Source organism: Vombatus ursinus, unplaced genomic scaffold (genome assembly GCF_900497805.2).
Source record: "Vombatus ursinus unplaced genomic scaffold, bare-nosed wombat genome assembly UNPS02014768.1, whole genome shotgun sequence".
NCBI classification, from domain to species: domain Eukaryota; kingdom Metazoa; phylum Chordata; class Mammalia; order Diprotodontia; family Vombatidae; genus Vombatus; species Vombatus ursinus.
In genome coordinates this window covers 28,189,701-28,210,981 of record NW_020954546.1, presented here as the reverse complement: position 1 = coordinate 28,210,981, position 21,281 = coordinate 28,189,701, and the positions used below count along the sequence as shown (strand labels likewise).

Here is a 21,281-nt window from a genome sequence, read left to right as displayed (position 1 = left end):
GACATCATGACTCCTGGTCTGTGGCTCCCTGGGGTATTCATACACTGATGAACACACCAGCCTGAAATAGCTGGATCTGAAAACATTCTAGTATCTATGACACTTAATACTCTTTTGCTTCCTTCAAAAGTAGAGTAACCCTAATAAATGGAGTATGTATCCTAGTCAACTTAAGTTCATAAAAACATCCCCCCAAATCATCATTAATTAGAGTTTAAATCACGATGGGTCATTTAAAGTCAGCTCAGGGACTAGCAAATACTCTCCTGTCTGGTGTGGTGAGAAGGGGAGGCTCCTTTCCCTTACTTTTTTTTTTTTTCTGGTGAGACAATTGGGGTCAAGTGCCCAGGGTCACACAGCTAGTAAGTATCAAGCATTGGAGGCCACATTTGAACTCAGGTCCTCCTGACTCCAGGGCCAGTGCTCTTTCCACTGCACCACCTAGCTTCCCCTTCTTACTTTTTAAAATGAATTTTTACTGATCTCTTTCATTTCTGCATGTGCTAAACGACCCCCCCGGTGTGTGCCCCTCTCCCTGCCAGGTCTCCCTGATGTACTTGCCAACCGAAGGTGTTAAGAGGGAGCAGGGCAGGGCGTCCTTACCAGGACAGTGAGAAGGAGAGCCTGGGTCTTGGGATCTGTGAGCACCTCCTCATCCAGGAGAACATTGGATTCAGACACAGACACTTTCCGGAGTGGCAGGTGTGGCTGCGGCGAGATCCTCTGGGTTTCTGCAAGAGAAGAGAGACCGGCAGCTGTTACTGATCCTGGGGACTGATCATTTCCCTGTGAGCCCTGTGAAGCCTCCCTCGGAGGCGCGACGACTTTGCTGCCCAGGGTGACCATTTGAAGGACGGCAGAGGCTCTGCCCCCGGAGGGGAGAGCTTCTAACGGAGCCGCCAAGAGTAGGCTGCTTCTCACCCATCTCATAGTCGTTCTCTGCTACTCTCCGCATTTTGGGGGGCGTGGTGACTCCAGACTCCATTTCTTGCCTCTTAGGAGCTTTGGCATCAGATATCAAATGATCGAAACTTTTCCTTGTCCCTGTAAAGGGTTACAGGCAGAGAGGGCAAAAGCATCAGCGCTGAGAACAGCCAAGTCCAGGAACAGAGCAGATCCTACAACAGTCTCTGCTGTCTATCCTGCTCGAGCAGAGGGTGAGTATGACTTGCCCACACCCCGAGGGGATTCTGAGCTCCTGGGCATGTGGCTACCCTGGACCAGGCTAAAATCATCAGGTGTCTCCCCAAGTTAGGGGCCACAGATGTTTTTGTTCCCACAAGGGAATGCCACGGTACCAGGAGGGAGAGGAAGGAGGGTGCCTCAGGCAGTAGCCAAGGTCAGCTCGGTCAAAGAAGTCTCATGATCACAAGGAAACACACCTGGAACCCCGATTCTGACACCACAGAGAAATCATGAGGGACATCTGGGTTCTGGCAAAAATCAATTCTGATCAGTCCTTCTACTAACAAGTCATGCCATCAAGTCACTTAACCTCTCCAGGCCTCAGTTTCCTCCTCTGTAAGATGAGGGGTTGGCCTACATCACGTCCACAGTGCCTATTAGCTTGTGCATCCTATGATCCTGTGAATGAAGACTCATGCTTAGGGGCACTAACAGGAATACTACAGTGTCATTTTTTAAGGATGGACACTTTCTCCCCGAGTCTCATACTTGGTTCAAAGTATTACCAACTGAAGAATAACTTGGAGCCCTGACCTCTCTCCCTCAAGGCCCTCACTGGGGCACATTCTCTCACTCAGAATCAAAACGAGAGGCCTCAAGTAACTGAATAATTCCACAATCCATCCTGGTTCTTTGCAGAAGACAGTGTGGGAAGGGCCAGGCCAGGCAACCAGAACTGAGCATAGGTCACAGCTCTGATTACTCCTATGTGGGTGGCCTGGACAGGTGATTTCACTGGATTCTCAATTCCCGTCTGCATGATGAGGGTAACAATCCTAGAACCATCTGCCCCACCAGGTTGTTGTGAAGAACAAAGGAAATAATGCACACATAAACACCTTGTTACCACGCAGCACAACAGAAATGGAAGCCATTGTTATTGTGTTCCTGATGGTGCCTGTAGCTTCCGGGCATGGCTTAAAGAAAACCTAAAACCCAGAGTCCTTTTACCCAACCTGTTTATAAAAAGCCAGACAGCTCATATTAGGGGATGGTTATTTAATTTCCAGGTATTTTACAAAACTCAAGCACTACTACTCTGTATGCAGACTGACACTAATTTTCTCCTGCACTTTTATTTAACCTTCCGTGACAAGCTCCATCCAACAAATAGGAGGAGATCGAGTCGTCTGAAACAAAGACGATGCTTGTTCTGGCAACTGGCTACTGGCGAACTGGCTTATGATTGTGACTCCAAGTCTGTCTCTTTCACATTTTATAGGAATGGTTCCCCCGACCCCAATCGGTCTGTTTTATTTCTGGATTTCTTTGTGCCCATCTATTCTATTCATATGGCATAAGTCAGTCTGATAACGCGTTTACGTCATTAGTGGATTACAAAGACCTATTGAGCTATGAAAGGTATTGGTCAGCATCAAGCTCCTTCAGTCAAAAGGCCACTGTATGGTCACCTGGACCCCTGGGCTTTTTTTCTGTAGGATAACGTCTGTATGGCAGGTGAGCTCTCACTGGTAGACTTTCTGTTACTGAAAAATAAAATAATTTAATTACAGTTTCTAATCTCACTTGCTCTTTTAACTGACATATTAATTTAAATATAACTTTTAAAATGTAATCATATCCTTCACATTGGCTGAAAAGCTTTGACTCTCAAAGGTCTGACTTTAGGAGAAGAAAAAAATAGGCAACAGTGAACTATTAGTTACTTGTATCAAAATGAAAGATTCTGATCTTAGGCTGAAATTTTTGGAAACATAGGCCAGGGGCTCTGGAAGCCCCTGCCTGAGCCCAGGACACCTTTATTGGAAGAGCCGTGTCTTATGGCAGTTGACCTTAAAATGGGGCAGAAAGGAGAGCCCTGAGACAGACTGCAGACCTAAGCTCATAGCTACTATGCCTAGAAGTCCTCACAGAGAGTGCCTTGGGGCAGCTAGGTGGTGCAGTGGATAGAGCACCAGCCCTGGGGGTCAAGAGGACCTGAGTTCAAATCTGCCCTCAGACACATAACACTCCCTAGTTGTGTGACCTTGGGCAAGTCACTTAACCCCAACTGCCTCACCAAAAAATAAATAAATAAATAAAGAAGGAGAGAGTGCCTCACCAAGCTATCAAACAACTGTCTTTAATCACAAAAGCTAGAAACTGGTCACCTAAGGCTTCTGCCAATTTTCTCTTGCAAAATCTAAAAGAATCAGTCAGCAATCCTGAACACTTAATAAAAAATACCCCATGACTACTCCCACAACAGCCCTGTAAAGAAGGCAAGCCAATGAGGAGACTGAGGCTGAGAAATTAAAGGATTTGTTTAAAGTCATTTAACTAGCAGGTTGTAGAGACAGAATTTGAACCCAGATGGCTAAGTTTAGTGGTTTTTTTCTACCATGCTGTTTTCCCAGTGAAAAAAGAAAGTATTTGATCTTTGAAAGAAAGACAGCTATTTCTTAAATAAGAGTTCATAACACTGCCAACTGAACACACAAACTGACCAAGCAACTTCTTCGTGTTGGCCTGGGAAGGCTGCCCCATATCCAGGCTCATGGATTTTCTGGTTCGGGGGCTAGTTTGGCCCACAGGAGGGTAGCTGGCTGCAAGATGTCTCTCAGAACCCTTTGGAGAGGACCAGGGTTGTGTTTCCTTTAGTGTCCTGAAAGATTTAAACACCCAAAAATAAATAAATTGGTTTCACAGACAACCCCACCCCACCCCACACACACAACAGCAGTTCAAGTTACCAGTTACTGCTATCAATTAATTATAAATTGCAGTACAAGGGCATAACCCTCCAAATCTCTTTCATTACAATATTTCTTACAATAGGAGTAATAAATTAAAAGCCATCTTGTCAGGACAATTTAGTTTAAAAAAGATCAGTTCCCGCACCTCTGCCTTGCCAATTCAATCAGAATTTACCAGCATAACATATATGGGCAGACTCCGGGCATTGCTCAAAACTGAATTTAAATGAATACTCCCAAGAGGAAAATCCTAAAGTCCAAATTGCTTCATTCAAACACAAGGAATCCAAGAGAAAGTGATCCTGGGTTCAAGCTTAGATAATTGTTTCTTAAACATTCTGAAGAAAAGCGAGGTTGAAAGAATGAAAGGTTTGGCCTGCAGGTCTACCTGATTTGCTTCCAGAACAAAAACAGCAATTATCAAAGACGATTTCTAAGTGGTTCTAAATGAAAAACAAATTAGGCCTTCACAATGTTAGTGGAAAGTTACTGAATATCTTGTATTTAAAAGAGGAAAAGTCAATTCCCTGAACTCTACATTTAACTAGGAGGCTGGTCTGTTTTTTGTTTTTTTTTTTTTTAAAAACATATCACAAGAATAACCTTAACTGTTACAGAGGCATGAAAGGGTCAGGCTAACACCTACTCTTTGGGAAGAAAACATACTTCCTGCTAACAAACAGAGAGGACACGAGATTTGGCTCTCAAAGTTCGGTGATCCACGGTATAGGAAACTGCCCAACATCAGCGTTTTATATACAAACACAATCAGTCTGATGAACACCTGAATAGGAGGGTCTCTTCCTCAATTCTGGGCAGCTTCTGGATGTTACAAGGACTCCCTCACTGCCTACCTTGGGATGGTGCATGGTAATATCACAGGACAGTGCCCCATGGCACCCCCGGGCTACAGGACCTGCGGGACTGGCAAATGCCAGCTTTTGTGTCCATTTAAATGAAGCAAAACAATTTAGCTATTTAATGTGAAAGTGACTCTATTCGCCCAAGCAGTCAAAACCAAAGTATGGTAGTAAATTTTTTGTGTGAATCCTCATCACACGAAATGTTTTCCAAAACCAAACGTAAATTTCTTTTGGATGGTTCACTTTTTTTCCCTTCTGGACTGCCCATCTCGTTGGCTCTCTGCGTCAGCACAGCCATCATTGGCAGAGTTCATGCCACTTACCTAAGGCTGGGGTCACTGTGATAGATGGGATATATATCCATAGGCACGTTTTCCACTGTGATATCAGTTAGCAGGAGTGACTTCCGATGTTTTAAGCTGCAGCGACTTCGAACCTCCTCAGACACGGTAAGTAAAGCTAGAACAAAAGTCACAGGACAAATGAAAAGGCTGGCGAATGACAGGTACCACGCAAGGCAGGGGGACAGGAAGCTAAGGAGGGGTGGGCCACGGTGCATGAGCAAACGCCACACAGGGCACGTGGAGCGTTGAGAAGACCCAGTCTTGGTCCTCAGCGGGCCAGCCTTTTACTGGGGAACATGGCACACAGAAACACGAAATCCATGAGTCACGCCCACTCCTAACAACTGTGCAGGGCTTTGCCATTCTTAAAGTGTTTTCTTCCCATTCATTACTTTCTTTGATCCTAACATCTCTGTCAGGTAAGCAGGAGAAGTATTATCTCCATTTTAGAGATGAGGAAACTAAGGCTCAGAAAAAGAAAACGGACAGACAACTAGTAGCGAGCAGAGCCAGGAGTAGACCCCAGATGTCCAGAATCCCAGGCCTAGTGTTCTCTCCTGCTTTTAAGGTACACAACATAAAAAACCCCATTAACAGAGTACAAAACAAATGACCTGATCCTTAGGGAGCGCGGAATAGAGAAGTAACAGATGGCAGTACGGCTGCCAAGAGAGGACCACGGGGAAGACTGGATTAAAGGGAGAAAGCCTTCTAGCCAAAGGCCTGGACTGGGCCACGCGATGGCTCCAGTCTCTGCTCACGGCCTGCCGCTGGACATCTTCATCCGGCCTCCTTACCATTCTCTCAAGCCTGACGGGTCCAAAACTACAGCCAGCCTATCTCCCCTGAACCTCCCTCCATCTGCTGAGGGCATTACCGTTCTCTCTTCTTAGACTTAGCCTCAATTTTCTTCCTCCCTCTCAACCTTCTTGTCCAACCAGTTGCCATGTCCATCCTAAGTCCTTAAGAATCTAGCTAGAACATCCCTTTTCTTCATCCACACAGCCAGCACCCTGGCTCAGGTCATTATCATCTATTTATATTCACTGCTTTGCAGATGGTAGTCATTAAATAACTTTTTATTGAATTGCATTAACCTAGCTAGTAAAGGAAGGCAAGAATATCATTTACTAATGAAAAGTCCACTTAGAAAGAATGAGAGGCATGCTCCAGAGAGAGCACAAGGAGATGAAGATGGTGCCTATAAGAACTTTAGATCTGATGTGTTGGCAATAAGGGACAGCTCTAGGTGCCTGTGCTGGGGAAGGGGGGCTGCTATTCCTTCAGGAGCCAGCACTTATGGAAATTAAGAGAACGTTCCAGGCACCTCAATATCCAAACCAAAATACCTGGTCTAGTTCCCTCATTCCTTTCAGCTTGAAGACTTAGGGATCTTTACTATGGACTGATGGCAAAGATGGGTGTTTTACCTGCTAGGTAAGCCACACTCTGGGTGTTCACCTCAAACTTGTCACAATTCCTGTGTTTATTAACGAGTGCTAGCAGTGTGTGTAAAATCCTCACGGTTCTTGCAACAGTGACAGGTGAAGGGTGCCGAAATCCTAAACAAACAAAGAAGCAAAGAATTATAAACAGACTCATCCACCGGGACTGATGGAGTCACTGAACTGACCTCGGTGCTGAGGGGGACACAAAGGAAGCAGAACACAATCTCCAGAAGCTTAAAATCTCTCTCACTCACACACACACACACACACACACACACACACATACACACACACACACACACTGAAACGAGTGGTGGACATTCCAAGTGATATATTTTCCCCTTCAGAGCAAGAGGAAAGTGTAAGTTAACTTTCTGTAAGCTTTAAAGTATTAATGCTAACCAATTTATTAGACGTGTTTTAAGACAATGAATAGAAAAGACATCTGGAAATTTTTCAGAACCTTGGAAGAAGCAAACACTTCGTTATTTACATATCCCAAAATATTTAATTTAAATCTCTGTGTGTGTTTCATCTTACAGGGAAAACTTCTACACTATTTTTGGAAAGAAACCTAAATTTCTATTTACAAGGCAAAAAAAGACACACACTGGTGCATATTAAGCTCTGAAAAGTAGCATCTCCTATTCTGACTGCCTGGGACTAAAGGGGAGCACTGAAAGCTAACAAAGCAGGCAGCCTAGCTCTCCCCAGTCAGCAGATCGACCAGCCCTGGTATTGCTTAAGGCTGCTGGTCCCCTGCACACTCCCTCCAAGCCATCACCACTATATGGCTCCATACTCTGCACGATGCTGATCAACAGTCTGTAGCTATTGCCAGAAAGAGGGGCTACATCGCTCACTAGAAGGCCGGCATGCAGGGAGCTGGGGACACGGGGCACGGGCCCAGCCAGGAGAGCTCCCCTACACAACCTGACGCAATGCTACTTCAATACCTCTTGTCTAGGACAGTGTATGTAAACATGACCCACGTCAAGGTTCCCGCCCCGGGTTCTCCTGGCCTACCCTTCAGGAGGTGCCCGACGAGGGCAAAGTTAAAGCTGGAGTTAAAGTTGAGCCCCACAAAATGGTCCATCTGCTTGCAGTGCCACTCCAGAGGCTGCCGGATCTCCATGAACACTTCTTCTGGGCTCTGGGAATGAAAAGGGGAGACGGCAGGTGAGAAGAAAACGGCTTCTCTCTCATTTACAGGAGCTGCATCAGCTCATTATTACGTCTCTTACTCTTTCTACCACAGCCCACTTATTCCAGGAAAATGTCTTCCCCATCCACTCTTTCCCTTGTCTTCATTCTAGTAACTTTAATCACAGGTGATAATCTAAGAATAACACAACTGAGACCCCTGTATCAAAGCAAAAGAAAGTCCTAAGACTAGGCCCCATGTGGCCTTCTAGGTCCTTGGGTGAGTCCAAGCTTTACAGAACAAATCCTTTTATGAAGGGATTTGCTCTGTGAAGTTTGGATTCCCTCAAAGGGCCGCCCCTGAGGACCTAGAGGACCACGTGTGGCCTGTAGGCGGCAGCTTCTCCACCCCTGCCCAAAGTCTTAAAATAAAATGAGATAGAATAATAGATCACATTCATCTAGCATTTTAAGAATGGCAAAGCAACCCTGGGGGTGGGGGGATAGGTGCTATCATTATCTTCATTTTACAATTAAGGAAACTGAGGTAGACAGAGGTAAAATAGCTTGGCTAGGATCACAGAGCTAGTGAGTGGCTGAGGTTGGACTTGAACCCAGGTCTTACTGACTCCAGGTCCAGCACTCTGCCCACCGCGCCCCGCAACTGCCACCGGTTTCCTTCATCCCCAGAGACACTGACAGTATCCTCAAGGCTCTTATAGAATCTTCAGCTCCCACCCACCCTCCCCAACTGACTTTTCGTGAAGTACATCACCCACGATAATGACTTAGCTCCGACTGGCCGTGTTTTTGCCTTTATCATTAGTACTGCTCCAGCCTTTCTGTTCTGTTGTGAGTTAAACAGGCTTTTAGAGGCTACGTTTGATTCCAGCACAAAGCAGTGCTGCTTAAAGGAAGGCTGGAGCCGGGCCTCCGAAGGCTCCCACAGGCGCCACTTTCCATGGGCTTTGCCAGGAGCTGAGAAGGGCCGGAGGTGTCCCAGGGACAGTTACCTGGTCATTGAAGACGTGCAGGAGACTGTCTAAGGTGTGCAGGTTCTGCTCCAGGAGGGCGGTGCCTGCGGAATACAGGTCCACTTCGTCCAGCTGCAGCACGGCGACAGCGACCCAGAAGAGAGCTCGGTGCAGAGGGGACTCCTGCTGGGGTATGCCATCACACACAAGGAATGCTCAGTTTAGCAGAGCCCTCTGCCATTCACGGGGAGCCTGCCCCAGTCACCCCCATGGCCAAAGGCCAGCCCGGTCTATCTCTGAGAGGCCTCTGGTGCCTGGCTGTCCTCTGCAGCCTCACCAGCACCAACACTCTCCTGTGCCCCAAACCGACGACAAAGCCCAGCTGCACCTTCCTTTGTCATGGTGTGCTCTTCCTGCTCCTCTCCATTTCTGCCACCCATGTCCAGATACTCCTAACTCCATGCCTGGATCACTGCACGAGGCCCCCAGCACGGGCTCCCCCCTAACTCCGGTCTTATCCAAAGAGGAGCTTGAGAAATCTTTGGCACAGCAGGGGGATGATGACCAGCGTGATAACACACTGAGGCAGTGCTCGAGGGTTATGAGATCTCAGGTTGTCCTGAGCTCCTTACACAGCAAGGTTACAGAAGCACCACCTTCAACCTCGATGCAGCCCCTTCCCTCCCAACTGCTTAGCCTTCCTTCCTCTAAGTACCTTAGATTTATTTGGAATTTATTCCATGCAGACTTGTGGGTAGATGCAGCCTCTCCCACTGGAATGTAAACGTGAGCTGGGATTGCATCATTTTCTGAACTCATATTCCCAAAGCCCACGGCTGCCACAACAGCAGATATTTAATACATACTTGCTCACTGACTGATGGTATAAATAGCATTAGTCCCATTTTGTGGATGAGGGAACAGAGGCCCCAGAATTGGTCAAGTGATTCCCTCAGATCAGCCAGCTATTGGCTCAGTGGCAGTGCCAGGACTGACCCTGGACTTGGTAAAGTGGACAGGGAATTCCGAGCCTGGCTCTTCTCTCAAAGGTCCTTTCCAGTTTCCTGGTCTACCAGATGACGGAGCTTAGATAATCACTCAGGGTCTTTCTAGCTCTAAAGCCTAGGATCCCAAATCTCAGCCTCACTGTCCTGAGAGACACCAACCGGATGCTCCCTCCATGCCAAGGCCCTGCCCAGGTGCCCCTGGTCCACGGGCCTTCTCTGACCAGCTGCCTCCCCATCTCTTTACACTTCACACTTAATGACACACAGCCCCATCAAAGCTCATCTACGTTAATGATACAGGGCAAACTTCAGACATGTCTTATTTCTCCATCCGTCAGAGTCAGCTACCCTGCTCTGCACACACCACCCACTCACTTCCTGACCAATGGCCCACCAAGCCCTCAAGGCCAACCATAGGGAACCTGATAGCCAGGGTTAGTCCGTCCCCTTCACCGATCAGCTGCATGCCCCACCTATTCTGCGACTGGGCACAGAAACCTTCCTCATGTGAGGGGGCCCAAACAAACTGAATGGCACTCACAGGGTGAACTTCTCTACTGGTCTGAGCTACCCCGTGCTCAGAGGTGTTGTGAGAAAAGCACTCAGGAAATCCGGGGGAAAGAATCATCAGAGCGAGCATGGTAGAGGAAGTAGACAGAAGGCTGGAAATAAGAGTCAGGAAACTAGCCAGCTGTCTGATTGCAAGGGTGTCTGCCTCCCTGGGCCTTAATGCCTTCATCTGTAAAATGGGGTTAGTAATGCTTGTACCACCTGCATCACAGGCTGGTTACATAAGAAAAGCATAATATCGAGTCGAGGTATTATTTAATAAAACTGAATAAATGGCCATACCAAATACAATAGAATTATTGCTGAAATGTAAATATTTTTCTTCTATCAAGCAGCTGGATTCTATAAGGACAGAAATGTGATTGAGGTAATTTGTATTCTTAATGGGAATCAGCCTCATTTTCTGAATTATTCAAAAGAAAATGTATCGATGATCCTAAGCCTGATACTCAGAACAAGGAAATGGAAGAAGGATATAGAAGCAGTTTGCGATGAGGCGGCTGCTGGGCTTTAAAGGATCTAGAACATGATGTTCTACTGATTTTCATTAAAAATGTATTTATTTTTCCTTGCATGTAGGGAATCGTTACCTTATTAAGAAGTGGTTGTAATTTGGTTAGTGCTATGACGGTAGCTTCAATCAGAACTTGACTGTTATAATTATCAGGTCCTTTTAGGCAGCTCTCAAGGCCCTGTTTTGGGAAAACAAGAGTTCTGTGTTTTATTTTCATTAAAGTCAAATACTAATTTAGAAATTGCATTTAACTGTAGCTCGGAATCCAGTCAAAGAAGCAGGAAATAATTTATTAAGAAGGAGGGTAAAAAAAAAAAAAGAATGAGGGCTGTTTCCAGTGAAAGGCTCTGGAACAACAGGGCAATAAGAAAACAATGTCCTGGTTATCTCAGGAACTTTGGTATAATGTAATTATAGGTGGCCCCATTTCCTGGTATTTCCTGGTGCTGGGCAGCACTCATATATTTCAGAACAGCCACAATCTCTAGTGCCACGGAAATGAAGACCACATCACGTGCTCACAGTTCAAAGCTGAGGAGCTTTGGGGAGCCTGATTTTGGCAAACTTTTCAGTTCCAGTTTAGCAAAAACAACGCCCCCACTCCCACATCTGCTTGGGGACCAGACGTCACCCTCTTTCAAAAATATCTCGTACATAGTCTTGTTTTCTTCCCATGAATTAAAATGAAGAAAATAATCAAAGCACCTTTCAGAAGAACAAACGGGACAGAACTACAGTTAAGTGTCCTCTAGAAAAATGGGAGGGTCTTGTGAAGAATCTCTGACCCACAAGCATCGGAGACCAAAGAAAAAATACCTTGCTAAGAATGCGGATAATCTGCTTGATCTGCCCGTGGGACACTCTTTTGCTGATACAACCAAACACAACCAAGGCTCTTGGCTGCAGGGATGGATTATACTGGAATGCGAACCTGTAAAATCAAAAGAAGCCATCTCACAGACCTCCTCCCCACATGCAGCTACTGAAGAGCAAGGGCCATGGAGAATGGGGGAGCCCTCCATACCTCTGGGCTAGCTCTGTCCACTGGTCCAGCCACTTGCATGCGGGAATATCTCTCATACAAGCCTAAAAGAAAACACTCTTGAAATATATCTCCATGTATGTGAAGGTGCAGATACAAACACTGAGAAAATTTGCTATTGAGCCACCCATTTCACCAAAAGGTTTAAAAATATAAACACCTCAGGGAGATTTTACTGGCTGACAACAGCACACAGTAGAAAGCATGTGAGATCTCCTATTGGATTCATCCTGTTTCTCATTGTCCCCCCCATCGTACCTCCATGATCTCCAAGAGAGCTTCTGTGACTGTCTCCAGGGATGCCAAGGCAAAGGTCTCCCTCTCATAGGAGCCGGGGGAGAAAGACCTGTCCCGGTAACTGGACCGGAAGGCTATCACAGCAGCCGATTTGACTTTGCTGATGCCAAACAGCAAGTAAAACTTGGGCAGTGAGAACTCAGTCAGACTCAGTCGTAAAACTTGCTTGGTCTCTTCTGTGAAATTAAACAAGAATACAGACACTGCCCTCAAGAGTTAATGAAGCCAACAAGACCCTCTATGAATCCCTCCATCCTTTAGTTCCCCTGCACTCAGAACTAGGCCAGGCACCAAAGGTACAGAGCCAACGACTTAAACAGCACTGCCCTTAGCTCCAGGGTTATATGGATCCACATGGCTTTGGATTCAGTGGCTAGCTACAAAGCCCCCAGGTGTCAACTCATGTCCATGCTACAGATCTGACTGGTGAGCTCCATCTCAAGAGTCTACATGGCTGCCCTGAAACCTGTTGGGAACTGAGGCCAAAAACATGTCTCTCTTTCTCCTGAGACCGTTACTCCGGCCTTATCTAAGCCCAAGCCAAAGTAATATGGCAGCCGAGGAAGGCCCTGAGAGCAGGGCCAGTGAAACATCTCTCACTCACCACTAAAATGAGGTTGTGAACAAGTGCACAGAGAGTGGATGATATTGATGACCAGTCCGTGTGTAGAAGCACGGAGTGACAAGGGACCTGTGGCCACCAACAAAGTCACCACGTGGAAGAGGTAGGGAAGGTGAGCCGCCACATCCAGAGAGTTATTGAAGGACAGCATCAGCATGTAGCGTGCTAAAATGGCGATGTCATCCCACATGAGGTGTTGTTCTAAGGTAGGAGTTGGAGACAGGCAGGTCTTGTCAATTATTTTGCACATTCTTCCAATCACCTGGAAAGAAGCAAGACTTTGTGAGTTTTTGTTGTTGTTAGAGTGACACAAGAGGTACAAATATTAGCATAAAATAATTCGATTTAATTGTAAAATGACGAGCTTGCTGTTCTAGATGTTTTAGAACTCTTGAGAGTGAAACTAACAGTGACCCAAGAGGCCAGAATGCAGGGCACAGAGACAAAGAGCCCACCTTGCTGGACACTAGTTTCACATTCCCAGAAGCCAGCGCCACGGCCGTGTCGGCCATCACTTCAGCCTTGATGGACCCCAAGCCACCTGTGGCACTGGTTTTGATGAAGCTGTCCAGCACTACATCAAGCAGATCTGTAATCTAAAGGAGAAAACGGTAAAACACAACCACAAAACAAAAACAAAACAAAGAAATACCCTCTAACCGCAGTTCTATATACAGCCCCTGAATTTTTCCTTTGAAACGTTCAGAAATTAGCCAAATGAACAAGGCTGCCTTCTTCTGTCTCAGTATCAGCCTTCCCAGCATTAGCTTTAAATAAAAGTGCTCTATAAGGAATGGCAAATTTGCTCATCTGATTAATGTGCAGATCATGAGTCAGGCATCTTACTTAATACTCCCTGAACCCTTGTTTCTTTTCCCTGGATAATTTTTTACTCTAGTGGACCTGACCTACTCTAGAAAAGTTAAGTAGGTCTGCTATAAAGAACTGACCCCATAACAGATCCAGATCTCAGGCAGGGAGGGCTACAAAGTGACAAGGCTGGGCAAAGGGACCATCTGTTGACTGGCTCTTTCAGAAACATTTTGACTGGGATCACCGCAAGAAAGGAACAGCTTTCTATGGTGACTGTTCTGAAAGGGAAAGCATTCTGTAGATTTCGATATTGCTGCTTTGGTTCTGCCAGAACAGCCTTTGGGAGCCTTCCCAAATGGGAACACCATCATCTAGAGTAGCTCAAATTTATATACTAACCTAGAGTTTACAAAGCACTTTTCCAATTAACTCATTTAGTGATCCTCTCTTGGTAACAGCCTTGGCATTTAACTTGCTTCAACCAAGTGATTATTATGTGATGCTAGAAGCCAGATCAAACTCTTTTAGTCACCTTCTACGAGACTGGGGTGCACAAACTATGATGCTATAGGAACTTATCTTTCCTTCTCAAATACTATCTCTATTGAAAATTAACCCCATCTAGATGTGGGAAAAATGAGACATTAATGCACTGTTGGTGGAGTTGGGAACTGATTCAACCACTCTGGAGAGCAATTTGGAACTATGTCCAAAGGGCTATAAAACCGTGCCTACTCTTTGACCTAGGAATACCATTACTATGTCTGTATTCCAAAAGAGATTAAAAAAAAAAAAGGAGAGGACCTATATGTACACAAACATTTATAGCAGCTCTTTTTTGAGGGCAAAGAATTAGAAGTTGAGGGGATGCCCATCAATTGGGGAATGGCTGAACAAGTTGTGGTATGTGATTATGATGGAATACTATTGTACTCTAAGAGATGATGAGCAGGATGCTCTCAGAAAAACCTGGAAAGACCTGCATGGGCTGATGCAAAATGAAATGTACTGTGTACAAAGCAACAGCAAATGGACTCTGTGAATGACTTAGCTCTTCTCAGCAATACAATGATCCATGACAACTCTGAAGGACTTATGATAAAAAATGCCATCCATCCCCAGAGAAAGAACTGATAGTATCTAAATAGAGATTGAAGCATACTTTCTTTTATTTCATTTTTCTTGAGTTTTTTTTTTGGAGGTCTATGTCTTCTTTCATAACATGACTATTATGGATATGTTTTGCATGACTACACATGTATAATGTATATCAGGCAACTGCTTGCCTTCCTTCTCAATGGTGGGGGGACAGAAGAAGGAAGAGAATTTGGAACTCAAAAGTTTTAAAAACGAATGTTAAAAATTGTTTTTACATGTAACTTGGGGAAAATAAAATACTAAATAAACCTTAAATTTAAAAAAAAATTAACCGCATCTAAATGTGCCGATGAGCGCCCAAAGCCGACTTTCTGCAACACGAATACCTGCCCGAGGCTCCCCCATATCTTGGCTTGGATGGACGGGTACATCTGCTTCTCGTTGATGGTCATGGTTATCAGTTTATCAAGAATAGCAGTGACTCTCTGCCGTTTGGCATCGTCATTGTGTTTACAGAAACGGACTAGATTTGATAGCCAGGGAGTCATGTACTCTAGACACAGGTGCTTCAATTCAATACCTGGAAAAGAAATTTCCCAAATCAGTACATCGACTTTATCACAATTGCACTGCTGAGTGGTTATTTTTTTGGTTTTGTTTTGTTTGAGCAAAATTACTGGCAGAAGATTAGTATAAACCTAAGTAACCCCAAATTAGGAAACTTGAAGGGGGGGGGGGGGACGACCTTCCAAGGGCAGTATTATCTTCAATTACATTTGGGAAGTGATATAGCACATGTTACTATAAAGATGAGGATGAATTGTGACATGGTTTGACAGTTGCTGAAAAGAAAAATGCTTAAAGATTAGAAGGCACTAAACCTTTTTTTTTTAAAGGCTCTCAACTGCTTTGATGGACTAATCAAAGCTTTCATCAATCATTATACAAAATTCAAGACAAATCAAATTTGTCCTGAAACATTTTATTGTAGGAGAAGTAGAGAAAACTTGCAAAGACCTTTTATTTTGTGGGGAAGGGGGGAAGGATTTACTGGTGCCTAAAACGCCCTTGGTAAAGCTCACCAAGTATCTCTCCCCATCCCTAGTTCCTCCCTTAATCAAGGTCTGACTCAGGATCTGGAATTTAGAGCCGATTCATGCCACTGTCAATGAAAGGACACTACCAGAGAGAGGACAGAACATGTGGTTACAGCTTGATTGAGGGAGTGGGTGTGCTGTTCTCAACACCTGCTGGGGCCAAGGTTCTTCCTCAGCCTTTGATAATCAACACCCCCCCCCCCCCCCCCCCCCCCCCCCCCCCGCCAGCTGACAAGGTGACAAGTGAAAGGCTTCATTCTCAAATCCCAAAACCAAAAACATTTTCTTAGGTTCATTTGTAGCCTGTAAGAAAATTGCCACTACTTACTGGATTTGCTAAATCCGGAAATGCATTCTTCCAAAAATTCTAAGGTGAGGTGTGGCTCATTAGCTGCCAGGGTTTTACTAATAGAGACAATAAAAAGGGTATTGTTGGCAGGTATACACAGACCTGATGTTTCTAGTAATTGGCCCTCAATTTTTAAATTAAAGGTACAGGTTAAGGCACAGAGAAGATTATAGGCAGCTGACCTGGAAGAAAACACAAATGAAGCCATTTCAACATTTCTTCCAAATTTGAAAATGTCATTTTAACACATACAACAAATGATATTTTAACAAAGAGATTATAGTATAATCTGCTACTTTTTACATTTTGAAGGAATTATGGGTAAATTGTTCAGGTTCTGTGGTCAAACAAGAATACTTCAAATCATCAGGGTGGCGGTATCTCAGTTGTTTCTTCTAAATGAATATTTTTAACCTACTCATGATAGCATTGTGAGGTAGGTGGCTGCAAAAGACAGAGAAATTCCCTATAGGAAGGGCTAGGTCTGAGACAGTAAACTGGGAGAGAGGCAGAGGGAAACACTTCCATTTAATATAAAATCAAAGAGAGGGCTGAGTTTGGAGGCAGAAAATCTGGGGCTGAATCCCAGCTTTGCTACTTGCTCCCTGGAAAACTTTGGGACTACAATCTATTTTCAAGCTGATCAAACCGGAATAGCTCTTTAAGGGTCCTTCAATCTCTAAATCTTAAAATCCTCAGTTCTTCTAGAAGCTGGCACTGTGTGCACACTAATCTGACCAATTAGATCAAGTTAATAATACAGAAATCACTGGTAATAGAAGTCACACAAATGCTGCAATCACTAATTTAGATGCTGCAATCACTAATCAAATGAAAATAAATTCAAATTCCAGCATCTTCAATCCAAATGTCTCCTGGGTACAAGATGCTCAGCATCCTATAAGGTTTACTATCTGCTGAAGATGAGTATGATTAGGCTTTACAAACAAACAAAAAAACTCAAACCCAACTTAATTTATGCCACAAATCTTCATTCTTTCTTTATCTCCCTTTCACACAAATGAAATTTCCAAATGGTCTGATTATTAAATATGACCCCCAATGGCTGGAAACAAAAACTGCCACCATGAAGGGAACACATAAAATGTGCAGAGGATAATTACTAAATAAAAGCAACAGAAAAGGGATATTTTGAAAAACTGAGGGCAGCTAGGTGGCTTAGTGGATAGAGCTCTGGCCTTGGAGTCAGGAGGACCTGAGTTCAAATCCACACGCTAGACATTTACTAGCTGTGTCACCCTGGGCAAGTCACTTAACCCCGACTGCCTCACTAAAAACAAAAAAATCTAGATAATTTGGGGCAGCTAGGTGGTGCAGTGAATACAGCGCCGGTCCTAAAGTCAGGAGGACCTGAGTTCAAATCTGGCCTCAGACCAAACACTTGACATTTACTAGCTGTGTGACCCTGGGCAAGTCACTTAACCCCACCTGCCTTAAAAAAAAAAAAAAGAAAGAAAGGAGAGAAAAGAAAAGAAAAGAAAAAGGAAAACAAAAAGAAAAAGAAAAACCAAGGTCCTCCTGCCCTCACCCCTGGCTCCCAAATGTAATGGAATCAAATGATGGCTTAACTACTCTGCGAAATAAAGTTTTCTTCAACTAAGCATCTTTATTATGTTATATAATATTATAATTACTGATAGCTAGAAAGAAGATTTCCATTAGCAAATAGCCTTCCTGTAACTTGGCGGCTGCAATATTTTGTGAGGGTGTTGATGTGCCAAAACAGAGTTGATAGTTCACATCAACTCATTAAAGAAAAACCAACATTTTTAAAGAAAACTCAAGCTAATGTTCCTAAAGTATGACTATAATGGTTATCCAGAAGAGCTTCCAATCTGGAGGCTGAAGAGAAACTTACAACTTAAAACCCACTTCAACTGAGAAATCAATGTCACAGTTATTGCTAAGATTTCAGTATCTCCCACTTCAGGCATTCTTTTGATATGCCTATGCATGTCTGTGCAAACATACTTATGTTACACACACTCTCTCTGTGTCTCTCTGTCTCTCTCTCCCTCTCGATTTTGAGAACCTGAAGGATCCAATATAGAATCTGGGCCACCCTGTATCTTACGAAAACTTTTTTCCAGCCCTGAGAATTCTAGTTGGAAAAATGTGGGACTGTGTATTACATACAACTGGGACAAGGAATTACCCTAACTATGGTATTTAAGGAAACTCATAAATTAATTAATTAATAAGCTTAAGCAGAACCAAGACTACACTGCTTTTGGTACCATCTATGTTCGCTTTTATCAAGAATTACTTTTTTAAAAATTCTATGTGAATGGTAGATTATGTAACTTTTTGAGTTATTCCATTTTAGGTCCTCCATTATAAACAATGACAATGTCATTTGATTCTTAGAAAACCTGAGATAGACTTTCCAACATGAGAAAACTACCCCAAGGGAGATGAAGATGGAAAAGAAGCAGAGTTAAATATGATTTTTTTTTTTAAGTGGCTCTTTCCTCTAAGAAGTTGCCAGGTCAGTGTTATATGCATTTGGTGACATTTCTTGGATGGCCAACATGACAGTATACGGATGCAGTTGGATTCATCCAGTCCAGACTGCATCCTGACTTTCCAATTTACAGTGTTATAGTGGATCTGCTTAAAGCTTTTATGTCACTTTGTCAGTTACTTAAGCAGTCTGTGAGGTCTAAACAAATTTAAGAGCAAACTACCGTAAACTAGGGTCCGAGCTCCCCAGGTTAAGTAATGCAATATTCAAAAGTGTTCCAGGAACATCCTTTGGCCGGATCTTAGTGTGCTGGGGGATGGAGTCTGGCTGTGACAGCTCCCATCTAGTTCGGATGTGAATGATGGACGCGACAATGCCTTCACACTCTTGATGCATGAAGGTGAGGGGAGTGCCCTGATTGGAAATGGTCAGGGTGAACTGGTTTTCATCCACAAGACAGATTTCTTCAATCTCAGAGGCATAGTAAATATCGTTCAGAAAAACCGTCTGCCCCAGGACTTTAGTTCGCTCAGACGATGTCACTTGAATTGCAGTAGAGCCAACCTGGAAAGACAAAAGCAGCCATATTCCACTAGTTAACGCACGTGCTCGGCCATCACTGCAGTGTCCATCCTTTAAGGGAAGGTAAGAACTGATGGGCTGGGGAGCCAGCAGCCTGGGGGCTGGGTCCACCAATAATCTGGCCTCTCTGCACTCATTCCCAGGCTCTAAGGCAAGGACTAAGAGAGACGGCACCCAAGCTTAAGCCTTAACAGATTAACATCTTACTAAGAATTTTGTATACCCTGTACTCATACTATCTTTCTCACAGGGTTGTTGTGAGGAGAGCAATCTGTAAATCATAAAGCACTAAACAAAAATGTGATTGTGGTGTTAACCTAATTTTTAAGTCACCCCAAATCCTTCAGGATACTCAAAGCAAGTTGGAAAGTCTAGAGCACTAGACCTGGAATCAGGAAGACCTGAGCTCAAATCTCACTTCAGAAACTTACTAGTTGTGTGGCCATTAGAAAGTCATTTAACCATTGCCCGATTGACTTTTCTCATCTGTAAAATGGGGATAATAATAGCACCTACCTCACAAGGTCATTATGAGGACCAAATAAGATAAAACATGTAAAGTGTTTTGCAAACCTTGAAGTACTATATACATGCTAGCTAGAGAAATCTCTGAAATATTTGTATTTGAAAAATTAAGCTCTTCAAAGTTTGCGTCTCAGGCTTTTAAAAAATTGTAATGACTATGAGGCTATGACCAAGAACTCTTGAGCCATTGGTTGGACTGACTCCTTTGCCTTAAACTAGAGTCCAAGGGGCAGCTAGGTAGTGCAATGAACAGAGCTCTGTCCTTGGAGTCAGGAGGACCTGAGTCTCAGACACTTGACACTTACTAGATGTGTGACCCTGGGCAAGTCACTTAACCCTGATTACCTTACAAAAAAAAAAAAAAAAAAGTCCTGTTAAATAGAGTCCCATCTATCCTCCTGCCTTTGCCACCACTTAAATGGCTTGCAATACTGCTGTGCCCCTCTGCCCCCCAGCAACCTAGCAAGTCCAGACCAGCTGGATACCCCCCCAAAGACTGCTCAGAGCTTCATGGGCTGCTTCTGTTCTGACAGGTGCTGTGCGCCACCTGGGGACACCCCGGTTTTGTGGCAATGGGCCACGTAAAGGAAAACTTACTTTGAGGGTCACCTTGGTGTCCTTGTGAGCCAGCTTGAGAGCACTGTTGTATACCTTGAGGTCCTCATCCAGAGCCAAGGTGGCGGCCGGCAGCTTTTGCTGATCGTAATCTATGTGCTCGGCCAGTTTTGCGGGAGAATCTATGAAAAAGAGTCTTTTGCTGCCTTTGAGTCCGGTGAGCAGCCTCTCGTGGTACTTGGTGTACTCCCTCACCCAAGAATTACAGTTGTAGATGTAGACCGAAGAGACGTTCTCGTAAGCAAAGCCCGGGAAAACAACAAACCACTTGGAGAGGAAGTCTGTCTTAAAGCGATTGCTAGGCCCGGCATGGGTGAGGTCCATCACAATCTCGTATGGCTTCGCATAATATGGCTTTAAAGTTAGTAAGACATGGTATATCAGCAAATCCCCATTGATCTGACCAGTCTTGAACCTAAGCAAGATGACAAAGAGAAGCTGGTAAGCCAACGGCAACCCAAGTTTGCACCTATACAAGCACTGCTAACCCTCCTTCTCGTGCCCTCTTTAACAGGTGGGGAGAGAAGCAATCATAGAAAATGACACTATAACTCAATTGTGCAAACTCGGGACACAGATTGGAGGCTTTCACTGCTCCTAGGACCTTCCATAGCATCAATGTTCAGTGACACTCAGGAGTGACGAAAAAGTGGAGAGGTGTGTACCTCACAAGAGTAACAGAGGCAAAAAGTAAAGAACCAAGGGGGGACCAGCGTCATCAGAAATCTCTGCTACGAATCAATAATCAATCGTGGGCACCAGATGAGAAACACCTACTATGTGCTGAAAGCTACCAGGGCTGGGAAGTAGTACCATCAGTCTCAGTCTCTTCCTTTGAGGAGCTTACGCGGCACTACTGATCAACAGATGAGTCGTGGAGACAAGAGTCTGGATGGGGGAGGAGGAAGAGCATTCCAGGAGCATTTGAGGTAAAGCATGCTAGCAAGAAAGTGTGAGTATTTTTAGGGAACAATACGTGAACGATACGGTGGCAGAGTGAGCAGCCAAGCTG

At 44.4% G+C, this 21,281-nt stretch overlaps 1 protein-coding gene across 14 annotated transcripts in view; it reads right to left on the bottom strand.

The window, feature by feature from the left end:
- NF1 (neurofibromin 1) overlaps nt 1-21,281 on the bottom strand; it is a 246,780-nt gene that overhangs the window by 26,373 nt on the left and 199,126 nt on the right. For 10 of the 14 annotated variants that reach the window (XM_027862574.1, XM_027862586.1, XM_027862578.1 and 7 more), the window contains 17 exons: nt 20,252-20,684; nt 18,771-19,111; nt 16,042-16,244; nt 14,949-15,196; nt 13,161-13,301; nt 12,688-12,967; nt 12,045-12,259; nt 11,769-11,830; nt 11,561-11,675; nt 10,821-10,922; nt 8,693-8,839; nt 7,563-7,689; nt 6,519-6,650; nt 5,068-5,203; nt 3,633-3,790; nt 922-1,044; nt 604-731 (listed from right to left, as the gene is read on the bottom strand). In XM_027862574.1, coding sequence (XP_027718375.1) covers nt 604-731; nt 922-1,044; nt 3,633-3,790; nt 5,068-5,203; nt 6,519-6,650; nt 7,563-7,689; nt 8,693-8,839; nt 10,821-10,922; nt 11,561-11,675; nt 11,769-11,830; nt 12,045-12,259; nt 12,688-12,967; nt 13,161-13,301; nt 14,949-15,196; nt 16,042-16,244; nt 18,771-19,111; nt 20,252-20,684 — 3,091 coding nt within the window. The remainder of the gene's footprint in view (nt 1-603; nt 732-921; nt 1,045-3,632; nt 3,791-5,067; nt 5,204-6,518; nt 6,651-7,562; nt 7,690-8,692; nt 8,840-10,820; nt 10,923-11,560; nt 11,676-11,768; nt 11,831-12,044; nt 12,260-12,687; nt 12,968-13,160; nt 13,302-14,948; nt 15,197-16,041; nt 16,245-18,770; nt 19,112-20,251; nt 20,685-21,281) is intronic. The other 4 variants (XM_027862584.1, XM_027862587.1, XM_027862577.1 and 1 more) reach the window with 3 other exon arrangements.